Source organism: Apis florea, unplaced genomic scaffold (assembly GCF_048593485.1).
Source record: "Apis florea isolate Af1SG1 unplaced genomic scaffold, ASM4859348v1 contig_3587_pilon, whole genome shotgun sequence".
NCBI classification, from domain to species: Eukaryota; Metazoa; Arthropoda; class Insecta; order Hymenoptera; family Apidae; genus Apis; species Apis florea.
This window is the reverse complement of record NW_028256789.1, coordinates 3843423-3868193: the sequence shown is the minus strand read 5'-3', so window position 1 is coordinate 3868193 and position 24771 is coordinate 3843423. Positions and strand designations below refer to the sequence as shown.

Sequence of the window (24771 nt, the reverse complement as noted above, 5' to 3'; positions counted from 1 at the left end):
CTTTTATAATTTATAAATATATTATTTTATTTAACAAAATAGAATATTTTGTAAATTATAAATTATTTTTCATATAAAATACAACAAGATTATTCGCGTAACAACAAGATATATCGCTATGATTTATAACACATTGCATATTTTTATTTTTGTATCACTTGCATTACTTTTTCTTCTTCATTTGTTTATTCTTCTTCTTCTCTTGTCGTTTTGTTTCTCTGTCCGATAAGCATTTGAACAATTTGTAAACGAAGAAAACTATAATCATAAAAATATAAATGAAAAATATAAAGTAACATCAAGTTATAAAATAGAAGAAAATTATTATTATCGTCAAATGGTTATCAAAAATAATCTGACGCTTATGATTCATTTTAAATGTTAAAACGTTATAAAAATAACATACCAAAAATGAAAACTACAAATAATACAGCAAAAATGAAAATTAAGTATGAATGAAACAAATATGTATATAAGCTGGAATAATTATTCATTTTATCTTCTAAAACTTGTTTAAACTTTCCGACTAATTCATGCACAAGTTGCTGTTTTTCTTCATCATTTAATTCTTGATATCGCTGAAAGATATTAAACAATTTTTCTTTGGTATTGTCTGGTATTAAATTTAATAATTTTTCTTGCTCACTGTGAGACAAAACGCCTTTATCTCGCAACAAATTCAAAATATTTTGTGCCATATTTTCAATACCGTTCGCACAAAACACTAAGAAATAATCACAGAACTTTCTTTTTTAATCGACAAGTAAAATCGATAATCTTGTTAGCACGAAAAGATTGAATTGATTAAATAAAATTCATCGCAGGCAATATTGAAGTGATCGATTAGATAACGTGTGACACGTTAAATTGTTCATACATGATGTAGAAATAACGAAATGTACAATCATTTTTATTATGCAATTTAGTTGAGAAAACAAAAATGTTTACTGAATCAGCCTTTTGAAATTATTCAGAAAAAACAAAATGGCATATACAATCCTAATATCAATATATATCATGATCAATACTTTAAAAAGAAATTCATAACTTTCCTAATTAATAAAATTAAATTGCTAAAATAATTTTAATTTTAAAAAATTGGATCAAAATATTTACCAAAGATGAGAGCAACAATGCCCAATAAGGATAAAAGAACTATAGTTTGCATTGTCAAATCATTGCCAGACATCACCTCAGGGACACGATCTTCTTGAAGATTCTTTAATAAATTTTCTCTAAGACTCGATTTTTCTTCATCTGATAAGCCATTCATCGAATCGAGCATTTCAAGAAGTTCTTTCGCCTTTGGAACCTTTCCATCGAAGCCAGGAAGCGCATCGGAAGGATTTGTTGCATCAAAAGCCATATTTGCTGTATTATCCGCATTTGTTAATGCAATAGCTAAAAAGCCACTTGCAAGTATCATCCACATCCTAATTAGAAATATTATTCGATTATATTAATAGATTTTTAAATACGATCATCTTAAAAAAATGTACGTTACTTTTAAAGATTAGATAACGACATTTTTGCACAGCAACAGTAACTAACTTAATGAATTTCATTGCATTCAAAAAGTTTAAAATTTTATTTGGAAATAAAAAAATATCCATTTTATTTTAAAATCTATTAACAGGCTCTTTATAATGAGAGAAGAAATTATTAAACAAATTACTCGGAATGCTCAATTGTAATTCATACCTGTTTTTTCACTTGATTGAAGAATTATAATAATTTAAGAACACAGAGAATTAAATTATAATTATTATAATAATTTTTGAGATTTTGATTGAGATAAAAATTGAAAAAATCTTAAGAAAACTACTGATGTTCTCGAAACAGATGATCGTTTTACTGAAAAGATCACTCGTGTTTGGCGGGAAGATAAGCGATGATCGAACATACGACTGATGATTGGTCAAGTCGAAGATTCTTATCTTATAAGTAAGCCATGTATATCAAGCCAACGTGGCTACTTCCAACGTGTTAACCAAAAAGCCACGAAATATTAGTTAATTTCGAATAAATGACCTTGTCATGTAGTTTAAAACATGATAAGCAGACTCATTGCGTTTTTTGTAAACCAAGTATAGTCATGTGTTGCATTGTTGTTGAGAACATAATGTTACACATATATTAATTATTAGATATGTCATTATGTAAGTATAGATATATATTTGAACAAATTTATGACAAAAAATCACATTTGATATATATTTTGCCGATTATATTCTTTTAAAACAAGCTGAATATCTATTGAAACAAGTATTACATTAACGCCATCTAAAAAACATCCGACATTGTTTTTAAGGTTAAAATTTATAGTATAATAATATAAATACATATACATATTTTTTATTATTGTTTTTTTAAAAAAATTTTAATGTATTTATTAATTTCATTTAAATCATAAAAATATGAAAAATATTGTAATATTAAATGTTTATCTATTTAAAAAATATTCAAAATAATCGTTATGTTGAATAACGTAATTTCTACTAACGTAGTTAAAATGCGCGGTAAAATATCGCATATATATGTATATATATATATAAAACGTATTTGCTACCGATTGCATAGTTTTGTTATAATCAAAAATATTCACTTAATTTAATCATGACAGTATTGAAATTCGCAAAATTAACTGAAAAAGCATTTGTACCAACAAAAGGATCAAAATATGCCGCTGGATATGATTTAAGAAGGTATGTTTTTGAAATATCTAGGTTAGACAAAATTGCAAAGTTTCAGGTATATGTATTTTCTTCTTTTAACAGTGCTTATGAATATATTGTGCCTCCAAATGGTAAAGAACTTATTAAAACTGATTTACAAATTGAAGTTCCTGAAAATACATATGGAAGAATAGCACCGCGTTCAGGATTGGCATGGAAATATCATATTGATGTAGGCGCTGGCGTTATTGATGCTGATTATCGGTGAGCGAGTTTAAACAAATTAAATTATAAATAATATAATTTTTTAACAATATAAAGAAATGCAAGGATTTATAGATGTTGGAAATAATTATGTATTTTATAGTATAGGATGTATTTTATAATAGGATGAATGGATGTGTGATTGTATTATATTTGTATCAAAAATATTGCTATTTATTTATCTCTTTTTTTTTTTTATATAGGGGAAATGTAGGAGTAGTATTGTTTAATCACAGTAATGAACCTTTTAAGGTTTCACCAGGAGATCGTATAGCCCAATTAATTTGTGAAAAAATAATATATCCTGAACTTCAGGAAGTAAATAGTTTAGATAATACAGACAGAGGAGATGGAGGATTTGGTTCTACAGGAAAAAATTAAAATAAAATAATAAAAATCTCATGTATATTTTTTTACTTTTTATACAATTATATTCCTATGGATATTAATATTTAAATAAAAGTAATTTCATATATAATTTGTTTATCATGTTATAAAAATATCTCTGTAGTGATTTATATAACACAGTTGAATATTTATAATTGTGAAACTGGAACTAAATTTGTTTGTTGTGTTGGTGTTTTTACCAAACTTTGGATATTTTTAAATTCCTTGTGTTTTGCATCTGCCAATAATTTAAAAATGACATTCTCTGAAGTAGCTATATGACATCCTATTCTTTTCATTCTCTGTAAAAATTACATAGATTATTCACTTGTTTCTTGTATAGTTTCTTCTTTCTTTGTCATATTACTAAATTTTTACCTCTAATGCCAATAATCTGTCTTCTTGAGTACGAGAAGTACAGCAGTCTGCAACAGTATGTACTTCATATCCATTTTGTCTTAAGTCGATTGCTGTATTTTCTATGCACACATGGGTTTCAATTCCAATGAGAATAATTGAATCTGGTTTTTGACCGGAACAAATTGTAGAGAGTTCTTTGTTTATCTAAAAATTATTTTTAATATGAAAATAAGATATTTTTTTTATGAAAAACGATTATATAATGATCATACTTCAGGAATACACATGCTAAATTGAGTCTTCTCAAATGGTCCTTTGGCACCAGAAATATCAAATTCAGGAATAGTTTTACCCAAAGCTTTTGGATTTTGTTCAGAAACAATTATGGGAACATTTAAAAGTTTCAATGCATTTATCTGTGGATAATATGTGACATAATTTATGTCTTTCTTATGTAATTTTTGTAAATATAATAATAATAATCTAGATCATCATTAAATTACCATTAAATCGTATGCAATATGCATTGTTTGTTAATATTTACCAGTTTCACTGAGTTCTGAGTGATTTTCCCAAATTCATACATAGCTTTAGCGAATTTCTCTTGAACATCGCATATTAGTAAAACTGTTTTTCCTTGTTTTAAAACGGCTTTTGCAGCATTCATTGCCATTTTCCCATAAAAATTGTGTAAGAAGAGAAAATAAAACTTTTGTAATCGTCACAAAGTGAACTAGTTAGTGAGGTTAGTGATGTAATGTCGATGAATTTCTATACCCCAAGCTAATGTTATGACGCACGTGATATTCTGTATTATTCAAAGTTCATGGTCAGTCTTAGCTTTACTAACTTTAGATATATTACACTTAATCGATTTTCAACGAACCCCCTTGATGCACGAACAACATAATAAAGTATGTAAAGATATCGTCAGTAATTATCATGCAATATTTTCAATTTTAAAAATTGCTTGATTATATTTTAAATACAATATAAATATTATTATATATTATATATATAAATATTATATGTAAAAATATAAATAATCAGTCGGCCATATTCATCGGCCTTATAAATCAATTTATACAATTGTTAAAATAAAAACTTGTGTAAGTTGTCATAATTTAATGATTAAATATAAATATATATAAAAGTATTATACATGAAATAGTATTAACATACATATATACATATCAAATTTCTTAACTAAATTATGCGTAATTAAATTATAAACAAATATTTATTGTTAACAATATATAAAAATTAGAAATTACTGAAAATGAACTGAAATTCTAATATAAATCGTCGAGATTGATGTTTTAGAGACAAGCAATTAATTATCAAACTATTTAAAAATATTATTTCATGTGTAAAACAAACATATATATCAATTTGTAAAATCTTATTTTAATAAATATTGTCAAAACGTAAAGTTAAAATTGCTGATTTAAATCGGTTGATTCTGCGCATGTGCACTACTACAGCGACTCAAGTGCGAGTCGACTATAGGAAAATCATAGAGCAACAGCGAGCAGCAGTAGTCAAACAATGTCGTTCCGTGTGGTCGGACGTGTGAGATCGTTTTGAATTTTCATAAACTGATCAAATTGATTTCAATCAATTAATATAATGTTCGCGTACAGTTTAATTCAGAAATCATACGTATTTTAACGATTTAAATCAGTGTTAAATTAGTTTGTTAAATTGTGTAATTTGATCGAGTTTGTAAACAAAGAATGGCCGGGGAGACTCGTGAAACCGGGCATATGAAGCCGTTGATACAACTTTTTCCGAAAGCATCAGAGTGTATTTATACAAGTTGTTATTGGTAAGAGTTTCAGCGAGATTATCTAGATTTTTCTATAAAAATATTGATTTAAACAAATAAACGTGTCATATTGCGGTACATCCCGCGATGGATCGATACATTGCAGTAGTACAGACAGCAGTGCAATGTGCTGCCGCCATTTTTGATACGTATAAAATATCCACGAATCATAATATACCATTTATTTCGTTTTGAAAAGACCCGCGCATTTCCATGTTCTATTGGTAGATTAGATAGATTTCTCTTCCTTATATTTTTAATTAGAACTATATATATTTTTCTAATTAATAATGTATATATACTAGATAGTTTATAAGATTCTATTGACAATGATATCTATTTTTCGTGTTTTGATTTGCGTATTCTACATTTATTTCATAACAAATACATATTTCATCATTCTTATCAATCATCTTTAACATATTTAACAATTTCATTTTTGTTTATGAAAATTTTGAATATAATCTTAAGATTTCAGTTATGTAATTTAATCTACATTTAAAGATATTTTTATATATTATTTATATTTTTATTTATCTGCATATTATGTTTTGCAATTTTTATCTAAACTTTTGTTCAACTTATTATTTTATTTTTGTGTGGAGTTTTTTTTCTTATTCATTGTGATTGAAAGATAATTCTAATTATCTTTCTTCCTTTTTTTTTATGTATTGTATTTTTTTCATTCATTCTGTTACATTGTGTTGCATCATATTTGTATGCATTATATGTCTCTTTGTGTGCTAATTTCTCAAATATATGCATTTGCAAGAACAAGTTGTATCGTTTTAGCGAAGAAAATGTATGGAAGCTCTGTCAGGATGTAGCAACTAGACATGGATCAGAATTACAACATTGTTACGTTGTTTTTGTGAGCAATTCCTGGCGTAGCGTACCGCTTTGGCGACAACGAGCAGGAAAGGACGAGGATAAGCTTGTAGTTTGGGTCAGTTGGAAAAAAAAAATGATTATTAATATCGAGAAAATCATATTTCTTATCTTTTTAATCATAATGAGTTTAAAAAAAAAATCATATATTTGTATTTATAGGACTTCCATGTAATTCTTATCTATGCACCCGACGAAAGAGCAGTCGTATATGATTTAGATAGCGCATTACCATTTCCAACGCATTTTTGGAAATACGCGATGGAAACATTCAGATCAGATGAAGTGCTGCAACCAGAGCATCATAGAAGATTCAGAGTAATTCCAGCCAATGTGTACTTGCGAGAATTTGCTTCGGATCGGCATCATATGAAACGTGAGGATGGAACGTGGATCAAGACACCACCGGATTATCCGCCAATTTCAACATCAAGTACGTTTATTAGATAAGTCATAAAATATGTAGACTATTTAATCTGAGGCATTTTTTTTCAATGTATATATATATACATATATATACACATATTTCTTTATATTTTTTCAAATATTTCAGCATGCAAGGACAACTTGGATTCGTTTATTAATATGGATCCGGGAACCGGATTCGGGGTTGTATTAACTTTAGATCAGTTATTCGAACGATTTCATAGGCCACTTGCGAACGCAACAGCTCCTCGTACACCTCATCCGCAGCCAACACCAACTTAAGTAAATTATTAAGTAAGTTTTGTCAGGATAATGTTTATTTGCTTCAATTTCCAATTGTCAAAAAATCAATTGTATGGCCTAAGGGAATTGGTTAGGTGCATGTACTTATCTTTGTGAGCTGAAATATAAGATTAAAATTCGATAATAACATTACTTAAACATTATTAAACATTGAAAATCGCAATTTCTATGAATTGAAACGAATGATAATACATAGTTCAAAATCGATCGATACATTTTTATGAATATTCCTAATCTTGCTATAAACTGTTTTAATATAATTCATGACATTTTTCTTTGATATGTTCATGGCTTTGAAGATTATTTTTCATCTGAATTAATTCGGATGATTAAATTTATTATTTTATGAAAAAATAATATAAAACAAATAATTGTTTAAGATAAATTATTATTATTATATATTGAAGATAAGTTTATGAATCTCGAATATCTTCGCATTTTACTAAACTAATCCAAACAAGGAACATAATTGATTCATGAAACGAATATGTTAAATGTGTCTTTTTATCATATTTTTTTTTTATTCTTATTTTTGATCGATTTTAATTATATATCTTATATAACGCACAGGAATGGCACTTTCCTCAAATGCCATGCTACAAATTTTGCATAATGCTATTACTGTCGAGCGCTACGATTCTAATATTTGTATATTATATTGGGAAATCAAAACTTATGAGGGAAGTCTTTGAGAAAATCAATTTTTATAACGATATTATTATTTATAGGCATTGACATTCTAATACGATGAAATATATCTCCCAAATTAATTTTAAATACTTAGTGTTTCTCTCTCGATTCTCCATTTCGATTCCTCGTTATAAATTAGCTCTTTTTTATTTATTCTCTTTTCGTATTTTTCAATTTATACTTCGCCACTTTGTGTCGTATCTCTTTTATCTTTTTTCTTATTATTAGATATTTAAATTTTCTTATCATGTATCGTATATCGATTCTCTCGTCATTTTTCTTCTTCTTCGAATCATTTTATCTCTCTTCTATAATCATTATATGGATGGTAATATTATTATAAAAAATGATTTATGAAAGGATATGTCTTCCCTTTGCTAGATGTACTTATCTGTAGAAAAAATTCAAAAAAAGAAAAAAAAGAAAAAAACGAAAAAGAAAAAAAGAAGGATCGTGTTATCTATATCAATATTCAAGTTTACAGTCGAGTGATTTAATCTATCGTGTGTGAATAACGATCGGGCTGTGCTGCATTTTCCAATAGTCTCGATAACTATTTATCTGTTGTATTTCTAGGCTACGCTGATACGTTTGTTTTCCTCTTTTTAAAAGTCTTTTTTACAGAGCTTTGTCGAAATCTCTCTGTTGTGTGCTATATTAATCGATCGTATTTCAAGTTTGAGTCATATACGGTTATATACGATCGTTCTCGTCTTCATATGTTTTATCATAATGCGCAAATATTTGTCACAGCTTTGCTCTATCGGTGGTATTATCGTTATAATTATTATGTCAAAGACTGATGTATTTACGAAGAATTTCCAAACTCGGGGAATAATCCCTTCGCCGATATAATACAGTGGATACACAATATTGGCACAGTACGCGATTACGTATACGAACATTAATAAATCTTGAAATAATTGTATTTATCAATAAATTCTCTATACATAGAAAAATAATTCTACGTGAAAAAGGAACGATATAGTCAAATTTTTATATACAGAATCGCGTACTATGCGATCATTTTGTCCGCCTTTGTCTATTAGCGGCGCGTCCAGCTGCACAGACGCGACTAAAGCGCTTATTATATTATTGTGCAATCGATATAGTGAGGACAAGAAATTTGCGAAATAATGTAATGCAATTATTACGATTATTGTAATTCTTGTGATACTTTACACTTTCTACTTTGAATACCTACACTATACTTGTCTACTTGTACATAGTATTAATCGATTCTTAATAACCGTGCGTTCGCTTGTTGAAACGTAATTTTCTCGATAAAATTTTGATGATAGTGGGAAACGAGTTTTGATTCGAATTTTCCACGCGACCAATTGTATTAACATCGAAAGATTATTTTCGAGTCAACGAATGTATTATTATTCTTTAGATCACTGATGACAAATTTTGACAACGAAAACTTGGGAACCTTGATCTTCCAGAAAAAAAATTAGTTCTATTGCTTTCCATCCCCTTACTGTCTTGTGATATTAAACTATTTGTAATTCTTCTTGAATACAAGTTTCGAAAACTTGTATTAGCATACAAAAATTCTATTATTTTGCAGTGATATCAAGTCTCTGAATTAGTAGATTTGTTATATAATATTCTCTCTGACATGGCGCGATGCTGTGGAAAATTTAATCGACAAGCGAATGCAAAACAGACTATTGGATCATCGATTAAACTTAAAACGAAGATCCGACAGTCGCGTTGATAGTTTAAGAGTTCGTCCACTCTTTGCCTTCCAGAATCTTTCACTAGATCTCTTTGTCTCTATCATCGACATGTGTTTTCCTTCAATTCACGTATATCATATTATAATTGCATACATACGTGTAAGCAGCCTTATCTGCGACTATGAAATATTTAGCGATCGAATAATAAACGATGGAATCTGATGGATAAAATATTTAATATTAATATTCGAATACATAAATAGAGAAAAATGATATAATAAATGATTAATTTTAAAGTAATATGTATAAAAGAATTAAATAAAATATGTATTTAACTCTATTATCTATAGAAAAAAGAAAGAATGAAATTTGATTTGGACAAAATTGTTGGTTAAACATTTTATGTAATGCCTATTTTATCCATCAATGTATGCCAACTTTTGAAGATTTTGTGATTAATGAGGCTGAATAGTCGCTTCAATCGACATTGTATCGTATGTGAAAAACCCGGGACCGATTTTTTTAGCATGTGATATCTTCGATTACCAAAACGAAAAGAAAAAAAGACCTAATCTCTTTATGGTTGAAGATATTGCTAAATATATCAGAAAAATTATTATTATATTATGGTAATGATAATTATTATATATATTGTTCACATATACATATATATATATATATATATATTTATCAATATTTCATATTTATTATATTGATATATTTAATTATATTGTATCAATCTCGATACACCGATAAAAGAGAATTTAATTGGAAATGTTGACTTATACAGTTTATCAACGTTTTATGGCATATTCTCTTACTACTTGTCATTCTGCGATATATGTACATATTGTACGACTTTGAAGGGGGAAAAAAAAATCACCTTCTATCACAATATGTTCGCAAAGAATTATAAAGGGGAAAAAAAAAAAAAAAAAAAAATCTATTTCTGAACTTCGTCTTTCAAATCTATAATCAGTTACAATAAATGGATGCACTCCGTTTGTATCAGCTTCGAAATTTTATTAATATACTTTTTCAATCTCTACAAGAAAAAAAATCATTACACGCTCCAAGGTCCTCTCTCCTTTTCTTCCTCAAGATCTTTTATCTTTCATCGTTATCAGGGAAAATTTCTTTTTTACTCGTTGAAACAATGAAACAATTGAAACAAAAAAGTCGAATACTTTCAAATGGTAATCGAAGTTCAATTTTCCAATAATTTTGATTCCACTTCTTTCTTCTCATCTCGTCTGTTCGATGCTATTGAAATTTTCTTTATTGAATACGTAGAAGTAATTCCTGAATGTTTGCCGATAAACTTTTTTCCAACACAATCGATTCTTCTTTTCTCTGTTTAACGAATGTGTTTTAACGAAATACTTGATGTTTGATTGAATTTATCGATAATAAAGATTAAACGTTTTGCTCATTATGCGCACAGTATTTTCAGCGTATGTTTGATGTGTGGTTATTTACATTGTTGAAAATTGTATCTTGGAAAATTGAGAAAAGGGGAGAAATGATTACAAACGGATGAGTTCTCAAATGTATATTGTATTCAATTTGCAAAAATATATAATGAATAATTATAAAAGTTACATATTCAATTATCGCACTAACCCCGCAACGCGTTACACGCGTTATCGAGTATTTTATGTATATGTACTGCCCTTCGATCCTTACCTTTTTTTGTTTCGTAAGGAAATCATATAATTTATACATATTTTTTTCGCGTAATGTTCTTAAGTTATTGATATTAAATTTTTAAAAAATTTTTTTAACAAATTATATTACACGCGACAATGTCGACAATTTGTCATAAGCATTTTAGATAATGATGATTGTAAGAGGATGACGATTGGAAATAACTAGAATATCCATTTAATATCAGATTCTTTGCGCGTCTAATCGCATCATCTTTTAATCGATAATTATCATTGTATCCTATAATATAAATAACTAACAATTAAGTATTAAGTTAATTAATAGTTTTTAAGAAGGGGCATTCATTTTAATACTAATCGCTCATATATGCACCCTTTGTTTCATAAATTTTTAGAAAACAGCCTGAATATACATTCTTTTTTTCTTTTTTCTTTTTTAACGTATTAGATTATTTCGAGGATAATACTAGGGCAATAAATATTTATTGAATAACAATTAAGTAACTTAAGAAGTTAAGTAATATTGAACTTAAAACGATTGGCGAACATTGGTATGAACGTACATAGGTGCGTTTAATTTAATTTCTCTGTTCCTCTTCTCTCCTTATTCCTCGATGACGTACATCTATTTAACAAACAAACGATATTAAACTAGAGTTTCGATTAGAATCATATCCATCCAGATTTATCTAGACGAATCTGTATCCCTCTTTCGCAGTACGTGTTTATCAAAAATATATAACTAGGTGTCTCCCGGTTCTCACGTTCGATAGTACGGCCTGTAAGTAGACATCGGAATATTGTTTTTCGATAAATGGTGAACATCACCTTGGTCGTATTCCACGTCATTGTATATTCCGCTTTGATTCTAAAATAGAAGCGTCATTGAGAGTATCCAAGCGTGGAGAGTGACATATCGGAAAAGCGAATACTCACTGCCAGGGATGATCTAGACTTTGGTCTAGGAACATGAAAACCGCTATTTTGGGGGATCAGATCAGCCCTGTCCTTGTCCTGCGGTTCAGAATCCGAGCTGTCAGGATCTGGTTGATGTCTCTGCCGTGGTCTTGTCGGTGCTTGAAGCCTTGGCAGTGGCACTGGTGGCGGCAGTGTTCCGTGAATATTGATGGGCGGATACCCGAATACAGCGGAACTTGGCCGCGTTGGACCCATGGGTTCCGTCTACGATCAGTACGATCATCGATATCTTTTCCAAAGATATTTAAATATAAACAGAGCAATGAGAGAGTTGTTGCTTACAGCGTATACGTTAGCAGTTGCCATGTGGTCACCGAAATGTGCCCACATGTAGGGTGGCAAATTGGTCGGTGGTCCTTGTTTCACGGAAGCGAGAGTACCTACAGAACCGACCCTTGCCAAAGTTCCTGGGAGCGTACCAGGTATACCACCCTGAATGTATCCGTATACAGGAGAACCAATCGTTTTTTGTTCACGCGACCATCTTCGACTGCGATCACGCGTCGAAAAGAAAGAAAAAAAGAAAAGAAATTATTCTTAACTCTCTTTTAGAGAGAGAGAGAGAGAGAGAATAAAGATATCTTGATTAAAAAAAAAAAAAGGAATATTTACCTCCACATTACCAGACATACCAGCGTCAAAACTATAATTATTAAAGCAGCTACGGACGCTCCTATCGCCACCCCCATAACTTCCCCATCGACTTCGCATTGAGCACCGTAATAATTGCCGGTGCACCTTTTGGTAAATATTAACGAGAATATTAAAATCGGAAAAGATGGTAGATCAGAAATTCTTTTGTTTCGTTAATTATTTAATTCACTTACGTGCATTGCATGTGATCGCCCTGATAAGAGCATGATCCTCGATTGTTGCAATAAGTCGAAGGACACGAAATGCAAGTCCTGCCGGATTCATTGAGATCATCTTTGTGAGGATCTTTCAAACCAGGATTGCAAGTGCAAGTGAACCCGCCCCAATTATTCGTGCAAACTGCCGAAGAATGGCAATCGTTCAGTTCGGACGAGGCACACTCGTCCAAATCTATAGAAGAAAAAAAAAAAAAAAATTGAATTCTCTCGATCAATTGTTCTCCGTGGTAAATTTAATATAAGAATAGAATATATTATATATTTTTTTTTATATCGACCTTGCAAGTTGGAAATAGATCCAGGGGGGCTATCCACATAAAGGGCGCTATTCCCTATATTATTACTTCGCCTGTGAATAACACCGAGCAGATGTCTCTGCAACTCCCCTGCTAAGCTTGGTCTAATTGTTCTTGGCTCGTAAATGAGTTTCAAGGTGGCGTTCACAAATACGCCTCCTTGGCCTTGGCTCACATCCCCTTGATACACTCCATTTATAAAAGAACCCATATACTCGTCTGAAAATGGTGTCATCGACATAGCAGATTCGATCTGTATATATTTAGAAACAGAAAAAAAGTGATCGTTGAGTTGAATCTAGATATTTATATTCTATTCGGCAGATTTAACGATTTAAGATTAAATTCGCTCACAGCTCGATTTGCTTCGTAGGCCAACGTTTGATAGGGCTCGGAATCTCGATCGGTGAATCCTCGATCCCAGACGACCTTTTTATCGTAAATTTTGTCCACTCTGATCGACACCACGATGCTAATAATTTCTAAAATTTGACGGTTCGGTTTAATCTTCAATCGAAATCTCTGATCGAGCGTTAATAGAGTTTCTTTTTCAAGGATATTTCAACGAACTTTTGCACGGCAACGAATGCTGCAATCTCGCATATCCTGGCTTGCAGTGGCACGCGGACACCCCTTGAACGGTGGCGCAAGCCTCGTGTTGGCTGATGTCGCAAGTGCTCGTGTCGCCCACGATGCACGTGTCGATTCTGACAGGAGGTTGAGTCGGCCTTCTGTGAAACGTTGGCCTTCGAATAGGTCCACTGGGTCGCGGAGTCGCCGTTGGCGGATCCGGCTGTGCAACCGCGAACCTGGAAAAAGAAGAGCTCGGTAAGCGATAAATTGAATTAAAAAAATACTCGATATATCACGAATATATTATACCGACCCTGTACCAACAATGGCCGGTGGTTGCGTTCTAGTTGGCTGCGGTTGCGTAGAAGTTCGATCCGAATTCTCGAACAAATTCAAATACGTCCTTTTCCCATCGATGCTAACGAATCCTTGGCCCTCCACGGCCGAAGTCAGGATCACATCCGAATTCGCTCCGTTCACCGGCACTCTGACACCTTCTGTGATCGAAGAAGAGGAAGAAAAAGAAGACGAGATGGTGGTAAAAGTAAACGTTTCCTCTTTTTCTCGATCGATCGAAACTGTTTACCTGAACTTCCACCACCCGGACCTTGAACAGCCGAGACCGTGACATCGAAAATATCACCGAGAGGTGGATGCCTCGGTGGCGCGTAAGGTCGTTGAGTAGCCAACCCTTGAGTCCCCGTGTAATCCAAGGTATCGTCAAGGACGATTCCAGGCCGGGGTCGGTAAGCATAGCGATCGGTAGGGGCTACAAAGGAAGTTAATCGTGCATGACAGATTGCCGGTCTCTCTACATCTACATCAAAGGTGATTAATCGAGCATGCTTGTTCGCCGAACGAACGCGCGAGGAATTCATTATGGATCGAATGTAATATTATCTTGCAGAATGAAAAAAATTTCACGTGCATCCGAGCGGATTTCCTACCTGAATTCTTGGAGAACGTGTTGGTCGCAGGGATACGAGCTGCACTTTTCTCCACGCTCGGCGATATCTTTGTGAAAGTCGAAGGTAAATTCTCGGTTGGAATGCTCGATACTACGATACCCGTGCTCTCGAACTCGGCCGATTTGCTCGGTTGCAGCCCAATCGTGCTCGACGTAACATCATCATCGTTCGTGGGTGTCGATTGGCCGACGACACTCGATTGAACTACGGTCGATTTCGTTGTTGTCGTCGATTCGATTATCTGGATCGACGAACTGGTCTCGATACTTAACGTGGAATAAGATTTCGTCGATGTCTTCGAGATGTTCGGTTTGTCAAGCTTCTCGTTGCTCGAACTGCTCGATCCCTCCGAGTTACCGATTTTCGAAGTTTTCGTAGGTTTGATCGTAGCGATTTCCAACGGGATTACAGATTTTGGAGAGTCGTCGTGCTTCGTGAAATTCGTCTTGCTCTTCTCAGATTCCATCACGGATGCGTATTCTTTTTTAGGAGGATGTTCGGATTCGGGACCCTTCGTCGAGTTCTCGTTCATCGGTTTCTCCGCGGTGTTCGAATCGGTTTTTCTAACCTTTTGGCCGTTGTTCTCCTCGTACCTTTTGGTCGCATTCTCTATACCATCGTGCGTGGTAGCTTCGTTCCGATCGGTATCTTCCTTCTTCGTGGTAACTTCCTCCGTCGATGATTCCGGTTTCGAATCGATCTTGTGTTTATTCGAGTTCTTGTCGCTTTGTTCCTTCTCCCTGTTGAGGATGGAATCGGTTGCCGGTGGCAGTGGTTTGTACGGAGGGATCGGTCGTCTATTTCCACCTGAGAGCAATTAGGGAAAATAGCAACAAGATATTCGTAAAAACTAGAGCGAAATAACACGTTTGATAAACGTTACCAGGCCGATTCCAAGTCCATGGCCGATTTCCTTGCGGGACAATTTGCTCCGGCAATGGAACCCCGTTCACGAAAGGTCTGATCGGTCTTTCGGGTGGTAGTTGATTGATCAACGGCCTGTCGGGTGCCGGTGGTTTTTCGAAAGGATAGGGATGATCCGGTGGAGGGGGTGGATTCATCCCGGGAGTGTCAAAATCGGGTGGTAAAGGTGGAACATCGGATATCCTCGGTGGACCCCTGTTGTTGATCCTTGGGGAAAAAATTCAATTCAATTCAATCGGTGAGACACGATACAAATTAAGGATAAAGATTCATCGGGTGAAGTCATACCTGGTGGCTTGGATCGGCCTCAATGGCCTCACCGTATTGGCAGCCACGTTCACGTTTCCATTCAACAATTTGACGATACCCGTGATTATGTCCTGTATGTCAGGATTTGCTTGTCGACCCGGGGACGCGGTTTGCAGAATAGGCGGTGGGGCGTGCTCGCTATAGATCCTCGGGATCTCTTGGCGTGCCCGTCTTTGTTGATCTATCGCTTGCAAATACTGTGCCTGTTGGTTCGACACTCCAGCCAGTTGATGGGGCTCCGACAAGAGTTTTGCTTCCTGCGGAGCCCCTCGTCCTTCCCCCGACACGGCCTCGCTCCTCGTTGGAGATATACTGTCGATCGTTGAAAATCGTTTTTTTTCTATCGTTCTCTGAGTTGAAAGAAAGAGTTTGTGACCGACTTACTGGTAATATTCACCAGGCTTAACCTCGATGTTGTTCCCATCGATGTGATCCACGTGTTTCGAGGAGGTTAACTCGTCGATGGATTCCTCCTCCTCCTCGTGCCTGCTATTTCGCGTCCCCCCGAATCCCACCTCCTCCTTGTCGTAATTATTTATGCTTTTCGAGCTCTCCAGTTGAAATGCCGGGGCGGTTCTTTCGAAGCTTGGCGATTTATCTCGATGTTGAAACGCGTTCGATGTTCTTTCCGGCCCCGTGTACGCGCTCCCGCTAAGAATCATGTCTTCCTGGGAGGAGCGAGAAGACGTTGGATCGTTTTGGATAGCCGAGACACCTAATGGATCGAAGATAGAATAAAATGTTTTTATCGCACGGATAAGGAAGAAGAGGAGGCGGTGATTATCCCGCAAGAAAAATGGATAATTATATCGGGATTAAAGCGTGGCGAGGCTTTTGTCCGTCGCGTGAGAAAGACGATTCAACGAAGATGAAATAATTTTTCCAACGGTACTTCTCCTCCACTCGTCATTCTCCACGCTGTTATTATTATTATTATTATTATTATTCCCTTTTTATTTTTGTTCCAGAATGTTGACCATCCCTCGTGTTCGTTTCAACCACGACTCAGCAATCGAGTATTAAAAATCCTGTGCAATCTTCTATTTCCTTAGACGTTCGATCGCTTTGCAAGAAACGTCGCGTTGGAAGGGATCCTCGCGCGATCGAGAGCAGCGGCAAAAAATCGAGAAGATCCAGTGGCGATCGGGAAGGGAAACGGTACTCGAACAGTTGACATTCTCGAGACCGGCTCGACCAACCGTGGACGTGACGCGTATGAAATTACCACTGTCTCTTTCCTCTCTCCCTCTTTCCGCCCCTCCCTTCTTTTATCACACCACTGGGATAGATTCGAAAAAAAAGGTTCATTGACCATCGTTGAATCGTAACGTTTTTTCGGTAATCAATTACGAGTCGCGTCGCCAACTACCGTTCAATCCGTCCCTTTTATCTTTGTTAACAGTTTACGACGCGGTTTAACGATCCATCGTCGAGGAACTTGCGTCTTTCGACCAGTACTTAATATCGCTTTTACTTCGTTCCTCCTCGTTCGAACGTATCGCGCTGCGTTACGTATCGAGATTTGTTCGGTAGACGGGACAGGAACAATAGGGACAATTTCTATGCAACAATTCAACGACGCGAGAAGCAATTTAAGTGAAACTACGAAGCTGTCGGTCGGGTGTAAGTCGTCGCCGCTTATGGATCTTACTTGGTAAAACTATCGAGTCCCGTGTATGCACGGAATCGCGTGGAATCGGTTGGAACAGTGGCCGAGATAATTAATAGTTTCGATCGATAGAGATCCACTCGAAGTGCTATCTCGAAAGCACTAGCGTGTGTCGCTTTGTGTCTCTGTAGAAAGTGTGCATATTACAGTATCATTTTCCTCTGGACTTTTTCCTTCTTTTCAGACCTTTCACCGTCTTCGACCGACTGTTTCGAGGAATACGCGTCCCTCCGAGACAGTTCCTCTCGTTAACGGGATAATAAGAACAACGATCTAACGGGGCCTCGTTTGTTTCATTAAAGGGAATCTCTGATTCGAAGGAAGGAAACTTTTTTTTCTTTTTTATAATTCCTTTTTAACAACGTCGTATCTTAATTAACTTAATTTCTAATAATCCTTGGTTTGATTTTAGGTTCTTAGGAATCGTGCATCTATCCGCGGTAAACTACGTAAAGTGTGGAGAGGAAGAAAGGGTAACAAGAGATTTCTTCTCGAAGAAAAATTTTATTTTTATTTTTAGTAATAGCTTTTCCATAATAATTCATCGTTTCATAGATCGAGATTGAGCACAGTTCTCCGTTAAGAAATTATTAATTATTCATCAGCGAAACGAAGTTATAGCGCATCGTTGAGAAAGCGTAATTTTTACTCGGATCGATAATTTTGTTTCGCGATTAAATCATACACGAATTCGAAGAAGATGCTCGTTCGATCACCGAATTCCGTAAAAATGAACGTTTCTCGCTTCCTGCGAATCCCAACAGTTCGAATATATACTTTCGTATCGCTCATTAAGAACAGTACGAACAGAAGCGACACGATTTTCAAATGCGTTCCTAATCGCAATTAAACATCGTTCTACTCGTCGAGCAACACGGCCCCGATGTTTCCTCTTTGATTCCAACGAAAACAGTAGAAATATATAAGAACGCGTGTATATCCATGTATTATCCACGGATATAATATTTTTCAAAAATTTTCGTAATAACTTTCCTAAAAGCATCGAGCATTCTTTGTTTTTAAAATGACACGTTATTACGATCTTATCACAGCTCCAAACCTGTATTCCATTTCCAATTACCAAGCGTAATAACAAAGTTATTATAAATTATAAAGATATTACCGCCTTAATTAATCGTGGTAAAACTGATAATTGAAGTTTCATTGAAAGATTACGTTCCTGATTACAGTTATCCCATGCTAGTTTATCGTTGGACGATCGATTTATCTACTATATTATCGAAGATCGCAGGGGTATGCGCTTTATATTTTATCCGTTGAACTAGTTACAAAGTTGCGCGTGTGTTGCCGAGACTTTCGTTTCCCATTTGTAACGTGGCATCGTATAAATAATAATTACAAACACGGATTGCATGCTGCGAACGAATAACGGTGTTCACGAACACCATAACCTTGCTAACGTGAGAGCATCGGGATAGGGATCCCGTGAGAATGTAGGTGAATTGCATGGTTGATTCTGTCGCAACGAACGGAATGCGATCCCTCGAGTTTTGTCCCGAATCCTTGGACAGTTTGAAAAGGCCTACGCCTTTACTACTGCTCCACTCGCTGTGCAAAGTCATTGCCCGAAATAATTAGCGATGCGTTCTCTCGCTAATTACTCTTTTGCAACCGTCGTACTTTTACTTCGTTAATAATAGTAATTCCAACATTTTAAACTCTTTTTCGCGATGGCGAAAAAAAAAAAAAAGAAAAAAGAAAGAAAGAAAGAGAATAAAAGATAAAATAAAATAAGAGAAAATTTCGATTTAAGCTCGCGTTTTCTCCTCGCGTAGTAAGATTAAATTATCTGCTGCGCCATTCGTATGAGAGATTGCCGATTATATATTATAAAGAGATATTAATTTCGAAAGGAATTACAAAACGCTGTCGTATGGTACGTGGTAAACACCGGCACACGGTTTTACGAGGTAACGAGGTAACATAGTTCTGTCTCTCATGCAAAACGTCCGTAAAAAGCATTACCGGTTCTAGATACCTTGGATCGCATCGCGGGATATGCGTATATGTAATGATAATATTTGCCAACCACTGGATTGTGGTAATGGAATCTCGTTGCTACACGAGGATTCTCTCCCGTTTATACCAGACGTATTTTCATTCTATTCGTCTATTTTCACGGGACAATACCGTGTGTGTGTGTGTGTGTGTGTGTGTGTGTGTGTGTGTGTGTGTGTGGGATCGCTAATATAAAGGATGAAAAATCGATAAGGATGAAAAAAAGATTGTGAAAAGAAACGGAAGGAAATCGCGTTCGAGTTAGCGTGGAACTCGAGTGCGTGTTTAAAATATGGTGTGGTATCGTTTGACCCCGTGACGCAATTCTAACAGTGTCTAACACGACATCGAATAAAAAGAAAGAAACGTCGAAGGGGTTTTGGAATCCGTGGAAGCGTAGACGGAGCTATGCGCCGTCTCTCGAGGCGGTAACGGCAGAGTTAACGGTACACCATTCCAGCCCAATATTTATTCTTTTCGCTGGTAAACGTGACATTTGGTACCTTCACTGCCAGATTCGACAGGTGCCCAACGGTCCATTCCATCCTCCACGCATACGGTATTGAGAGTTTAAGAGATCATTGTTTCCATACCTTGTCCAATATTCATTTTTCGTGAGCGATTTTTCATTAGTATTAGTATGATTAGTATTACTCGAGATATTAAACCAAAGAAAGGTTTTTTTTTTTTTTTTTAAAGGATTATTTTAAAAACGATCTGATCGATTTTGCAAATTCATACGATCTAAGGATTTTCCTTGATAAGTGTTGTAATTGCTTTTCTTTTGAAGAATATTACCAGGAAGTCTTCGTTTCTTTTTTTTTTTTTTTTTTTTTTCCCCAAGATGAAATCTCGAATGACAAATCAATTGACTTTCCGTTCCACCATGTGCAACGCGATTTCGTGACACTTTCACAACTAACGTGGTTGGGCGAAAGTCGAGTGACGAAACTCTGTTCCGGATATTGTTTTCTTTGTGTCGTTTTACATCCGTGTTAGGACGTTAAACGATGACGTTTAGCGATTCATGCAAATTTCTCTCATTGCGAAACGTTAACGCGAAAGAATAAAATGTAAATTTCGATTCAATCGTACGATGAATTATTTCGATTGATGACTCGTTCGCGATCATATCCTGCCCCCCCTCCCCCCAAAATGTAATGTAATTTGCATAAGCCAATGAACTAATCTAATCTAAATCTTAATAATTCGATTAATTTTCGATTTCTATCATCAATTTTGTTTTTTTTTTTTTCATTCTTTATTTATTTTTTAATTGTTCAATTTATCACGGACAAAATGATTAAAGATTAAAGACACTGGAAAACAATAAAAGAATACGTTCTATCGATCCTTTAATGCAGTCACGTTAGACTGGGGCATGGAAATCTCGAAGTAACAGGTACGTGCCAGAACGTAAATGCACGTCATGTTTGCAGCTTTCTCCTCTGTCGCTTCTGAAACACGGTTGTGACATGTGTATTTCGTTTTATACGAACGACGATACACCTCGAGATTTCATTTCATTCTTTCTCTCTCTCTCTCTCTCTCTTTTTTCTTTTTTAATTAATCGAGCGTTTTGCACCAATGCAACTCGCTCAATGGAAAAACCTGATGATTCCTGGAGCGTGCAAAAAACTAATTATCTCGAACTTTACTTTTAAATATTTATTAAGCAGGTTAACACTCGGGTCATCGAACTTTTGATTTTCCTTTTTCCACGATATTCAACCTGGTGGTTTGGCTCTACATAGTTGTAACTTTGCATTACATTTGCAAGATTCTCATGATAAATTGTTCATGCACTTCGTGTATCGATATACCAGATAGAAATGCAACCGGATCTACACCTACTTACACATCCGCGTTCAAAGAAATAAATTCTTCGTTATCGGTCTCATTTTGATTACGAAGAATCGATTTTTTTTTTTTTTCTTTTTAATTTTTATTATTTTCTTCGACGAACTGTTGTCTCTTATTCATACGATTTCGTAAGATGATTGTTATCGAAAGATAAAGGATAGCGCGTCGTTTTTTATTATTATTTATTTTTTTTCTTCTTTTTTTTTTTTTTTTTTTTCATTGGAACGTCAAAAAGATTTTCGACAGAGGTCAAGATACCGGTTTAAAACTCGACCGCACGTGGCCGCTTGACAAGCCCATGGAACAGGTTCGCGTATTAATTCGTCGAATATTTGCATCGTTTTATGGTCAGCTTCGATCGTGGAGGTTAGAATCTTTACACTCGCGCGCGATTACGTGGAAAAATTAGACATCCTGCAAAACTCTATTAAGATGGTTAAAAGTATCTTTGAAGCGATACGCGAGGTGTGCTCTCTCTCTCTCTCTCTCTCTCTCTCTCTCTCTCTCTGTCTCTCTCTCGTCAATGGAAACCAGGAATTATCCTATTAATTGGAACATCAAATTATTTCATAAGATAGATCCTAAATTGTTTCGGCAGGAAGTTCAATCTCGTGTATAATTACAGTTAGGGTTATAAAATTTTAATTAACGCGCGCCTATAAAACCTCTCCTTCGTTCTTGCTATTATATGTAGCGTGAACAGCGTATCCATCCGTACTCACCTAATAGAATTTGAATCGACAAGGTCACCAGGACCTTCCACTCCGTGTGCCCTACCATCCTGATTCCTTTGGCTTGTCGCTTAGGCTACTCGTCCTGATCAAGGTCAGGCTAATGGTCAAGGACACGTTGAAGGATCTCCTCAAGAATGCTCGTGGCTTGACCACTCTTTATCGTTGCAAAACGTGCCACGGTACCAGCCGATCGCCGCCATTTTGGATTGCAAGCCTATGCCGAGTAAAAACGTCGGGCATCGTGGAAACATTAATGCCCCCGTCTCACCATTCTTTCCTTTCCTCCTCTTATCCTTCCCCTCCCCCCAATCACTTTTTTCTTGTCTTTTATTCGGTCTCGCACTCTCGCGCACGCCGCCTGACCTACTTGGCCGTGGATAGGTCCGGTGTACTCGTCAGCTTTTCGGCCAATGTGCTGTGCCGCCGATCTTCCTCACCTTAATTTCACTATTTTTTTACGCCTCTTTATTCCAGTTTACCCTCCAACTTTCTCGTAATTTTTCACCTATATCGTGTATTTTGTATTTCATCATAGCCCTTGCGATGCGGGCTAATGTCGTCGTCGACGAAGATATATGCCCTTATTAAACAGAAAGTTTCGCTTGTAATTAGGAAAGATTTGAAAAATCTACGTTCTACGTTCCCGTAATCATGAATTATTTTATTATAATTCGCCAGTTAATAAACGTCACGCGAATATTTTCTTTACGAATGAAAAATGAGAATTTTTCTTTGCATCTCGGGTACAACTTTTCTTTGCAATTTTTCTTACATGCCTTTTTAACATGCCGTTAATCACGTCGTACACGTGTCACAGAACTGCACTGATTTTTCGTACATTATTGAAATTCAGTTGCACAAACCGGTTGGATGTGGAATATTATCGATCTTGCACAAAATTCTCACTCGTCGAAACGATTATTATTCGTAGATTTATTCATTGGATTACGATAATCTAATTTATCATTTATCGAAGATTTGCACGTTATTGGTTTTCGCGTTATTGTGAAGGAACAATTGGTCGAATCGGTATCCTGGGAAGAATTGGACGGCGAATTCGTGGAGACGGAACAAAAACCTTCAAGGTTTGATCGAGTTTGGCTCGAAGTTCGCTTCACGGTCGTTCACACGGGACTGGCTTACGATGAGGACGGTCATACACGGTTTCTCCCACTTTAACTATGCCATGCTACATTATGGTGCACTATACTACACTCTTCTAAAGTATACATCACTTCTTCGTGGCTTGTTCCACCATGCTGGCTTCCACCCGACTCCCTGCTCTCCCCTCCCTTCTTTAAATTTCTCTCGCCGTCCTGTTCCTTCTTTCTTCTTTCCAAACATACTCTCCTTCTCGAACACGATTCCTTCTTCCTTCTCTTTCTTCTCCATTTTTGACGGCCGACCGTACCTCGACCTACCTTTCGATTCTTTCGGGATTCCGAACTTCCCTCGCGACCTCGTGCGTCTTTAAATTCGCATTTTTCTCCTTCTCCTTCTCGTCTACTTTCCTCTCGCTCGTCTCGTCAACTTGTCGAGCAAAACAAATCTCTCCGTGCGGTTTTCTTATCGTCGAAATTGCATAGAAAGCGTCCATTTTCAATCTGCACGGTGTTTTTTTTCTTTTTTTTAAATTTATCTCTCTAAAAGAAAAACGTAATCTTTCCGAGAGGGAGAAAACCATAGGAAATAGTGCGTCAATTGAACGGCCGATTTTCTTAGATGCGGGTAATTGTGCAAAATGCGTGCGTGTGTGCTCAATTTTCCATCGGTCACGAATAAATAATGGCACATTTCGTAAACGTAATGTAAATATGTTATTGATATTGAAATTAATCGTTTATCGAAGATAGAATTTATTACGGTGTTTCGATTTACTTTTTGGAATAAAATACTGGATTTATATCAACGACAATGTTATCGCCGGATAATAATTGCTAATTGGAAAGATAGTAAATTTAAGGCGGTTGTTATATAAAATTTTGAGGATCTATTAGCGATCTTCAAGTGTACTGAAGATGCAAAATAGAATGAAAAGAAATATATTTCGCGTTTATAGAATCGATCGAGCGACTATTTTGGAAAATTTGATGTCGATTTTGCAAGATTTGCTCGATGTTCGTAAGAGAGGTTGCTTTGAAAATATCTCGATCATTCTTCCAGATATAATGCTGTTTCGTTACTGTACGACCGCGACCCTTCATTTTCTTCCTCTTCGTCTCTCTTCTTTCTCGGTATGGTAAAACCAGATTGGAATGCGCAAGGCTACCTTCCTCGATCAGTCGAGCAACATTGATCTTCGAGGCGATGTATTCTGCCGCCTCTGAAATCTCATCGTAATTTCATTGATGATGATGCTATCGCATCATCTTGTTAAAAACTTAATAATCGAA

The 24771-nt window shown here is 35.2% G+C and overlaps 5 protein-coding genes across 15 annotated transcripts in view; 2 read left to right on the top strand and 3 right to left on the bottom strand.

The window, feature by feature from the left end:
* Position 1: 1 nt before the first annotated feature.
* LOC100871871 (uncharacterized) lies at positions 2-2685 on the bottom strand. 3 transcript variants are annotated; one of them, XM_086914323.1, is made up of 3 exons: positions 1702-2685; positions 1117-1433; positions 2-258 (listed from the first exon to the last, which is right to left on the bottom strand). In XM_086914323.1, the coding sequence occupies exons 2-3, from the start codon at positions 1430-1432 to the stop codon at positions 164-166; spliced, it is 411 nt and encodes a 136-aa protein (XP_086770449.1). In that variant the 5' UTR covers position 1433; positions 1702-2685; the 3' UTR covers positions 2-163. The 3 variants fall into 3 exon arrangements, with proteins under 3 accessions (XP_086770449.1, XP_086770451.1, XP_086770450.1); XM_086914325.1 differs by having other exon boundaries at positions 1117-1436; positions 1833-1903; XM_086914324.1 differs by lacking the exon at positions 1702-2685 and adding an exon at positions 1505-1640.
* LOC100871628 (protein N-terminal glutamine amidohydrolase) lies at positions 2023-17926 on the top strand. 3 transcript variants are annotated; one of them, XM_086914318.1, is made up of 7 exons: positions 2023-2159; positions 2624-2705; positions 2778-2939; positions 6307-6460; positions 6565-6835; positions 6956-7122; positions 17062-17926. In XM_086914318.1, the coding sequence occupies exons 1-6, from the start codon at positions 2150-2152 to the stop codon at positions 7108-7110; spliced, it is 834 nt and encodes a 277-aa protein (XP_086770444.1). In that variant the 5' UTR covers positions 2023-2149; the 3' UTR covers positions 7111-7122; positions 17062-17926. The 3 variants fall into 3 exon arrangements, with proteins under 3 accessions (XP_086770444.1, XP_012349481.1, XP_086770445.1); XM_086914319.1 differs by lacking the exons at positions 2023-2159; positions 2624-2705; positions 2778-2939 and adding an exon at positions 5207-5514; XM_012494027.3 differs by lacking the exons at positions 2023-2159; positions 2624-2705; positions 2778-2939; positions 17062-17926 and adding an exon at positions 5172-5514 and having other exon boundaries at positions 6956-7258.
* LOC100871752 (isochorismatase domain-containing protein 2) lies at positions 3328-4785 on the bottom strand. 2 transcript variants are annotated; one of them, XM_003698911.4, is made up of 4 exons: positions 4231-4785; positions 3959-4102; positions 3705-3890; positions 3328-3628 (listed from the first exon to the last, which is right to left on the bottom strand). In XM_003698911.4, the coding sequence occupies exons 1-4, from the start codon at positions 4357-4359 to the stop codon at positions 3476-3478; spliced, it is 612 nt and encodes a 203-aa protein (XP_003698959.1). In that variant the 5' UTR covers positions 4360-4785; the 3' UTR covers positions 3328-3475. The 2 variants fall into 2 exon arrangements, with proteins under 2 accessions (XP_003698959.1, XP_086770446.1); XM_086914320.1 differs by having other exon boundaries at positions 4190-4764.
* On the bottom strand, positions 11044-23611 carry pwn (calcium-binding EGF-like domain-containing protein pawn). 3 transcript variants are annotated; one of them, XM_086914303.1, is made up of 16 exons: positions 22367-23611; positions 16478-16808; positions 16073-16405; positions 15744-15991; positions 14840-15667; positions 14479-14661; positions 14206-14389; positions 13890-14128; positions 13674-13801; positions 13302-13572; positions 12979-13195; positions 12764-12889; positions 12434-12641; positions 12110-12355; positions 11938-12041; positions 11044-11798 (listed from the first exon to the last, which is right to left on the bottom strand). In XM_086914303.1, exons 1-16 carry the CDS (start codon positions 22422-22424, stop codon positions 11747-11749), a joined length of 3756 nt encoding a protein of 1251 aa, XP_086770429.1. In that variant the 5' UTR covers positions 22425-23611; the 3' UTR covers positions 11044-11746. The 3 variants fall into 3 exon arrangements, with proteins under 3 accessions (XP_086770429.1, XP_086770430.1, XP_086770431.1); XM_086914304.1 differs by having other exon boundaries at positions 14206-14386; XM_086914305.1 differs by having other exon boundaries at positions 11044-12041.
* Positions 14323-24771, top strand: part of LOC100871398 (cyclin-dependent kinase 4) — a 23896-nt gene continuing 13447 nt past the window's right edge. Inside the window, exons 1-3 of one of the 4 annotated variants that reach the window (XM_086914315.1) lie at positions 14323-14430; positions 17947-18087; positions 18176-18235. The gene's annotated coding sequence lies outside the window, so the exon portion shown is untranslated. Of the gene's footprint in view, positions 14431-17140; positions 17252-17583; positions 17717-17946; positions 18088-18175; positions 18236-24771 lie in introns of those variants that run through there. The other 3 variants (XM_086914313.1, XM_086914310.1, XM_086914311.1) reach the window with 3 other exon arrangements.

Excerpts from the sequence above, each read along its gene's own strand:
- pwn (XM_086914303.1), bottom strand. The coding sequence starts at position 22,424 with ATGGTAGGGCACACGGAGTGGAAGGTCCTGGTGACCTTGTCGATTCAA. Across the intron at positions 16,809-22,366 it reads GTCGATTCAAATTCTATTAG|GTGTCTCGGCTATCCAAAAC; the intron begins GTGAGTACGGAT and ends TCGATCCATTAG. Across the intron at positions 14,390-14,478 it reads TCCGGGTGGTGGAAGTTCAG|AAGGTGTCAGAGTGCCGGTG; the intron begins GTAAACAGTTTC and ends CTTCGATCACAG.
- LOC100871871 (XM_086914325.1), bottom strand. The coding sequence starts at position 1,903 with ATGTTCGATCATCGCTTATCTTCCCGCCAAACACGAGTGATCTTTTCA. Across the intron at positions 1,437-1,832 it reads AAACGATCATCTGTTTCGAG|TAGGATGTGGATGATACTTG; the intron begins AACATCAGTAGT and ends AATATTTCTAAT. Across the intron at positions 259-1,116 it reads CATTGTTGCTCTCATCTTTG|TTTTCTTCGTTTACAAATTG; the intron begins GTAAATATTTTG and ends TTATGATTATAG.
- LOC100871628 (XM_086914318.1), top strand. Across the intron at positions 2,940-6,306 it reads GTTATTGATGCTGATTATCG|CGAAGAAAATGTATGGAAGC; the intron begins GTGAGCGAGTTT and ends GTATCGTTTTAG. Across the intron at positions 6,461-6,564 it reads AGGATAAGCTTGTAGTTTGG|GACTTCCATGTAATTCTTAT; the intron begins GTCAGTTGGAAA and ends TTGTATTTATAG.
- LOC100871752 (XM_003698911.4), bottom strand. The coding sequence starts at position 4,359 with ATGGCAATGAATGCTGCAAAAGCCGTTTTAAAACAAGGAAAAACAGTT. Across the intron at positions 3,891-3,958 it reads TTAGCATGTGTATTCCTGAA|ATAAACAAAGAACTCTCTAC; the intron begins GTATGATCATTA and ends AATAATTTTTAG. Across the intron at positions 3,629-3,704 it reads ACAGATTATTGGCATTAGAG|AGAATGAAAAGAATAGGATG; the intron begins GTAAAAATTTAG and ends TAATTTTTACAG.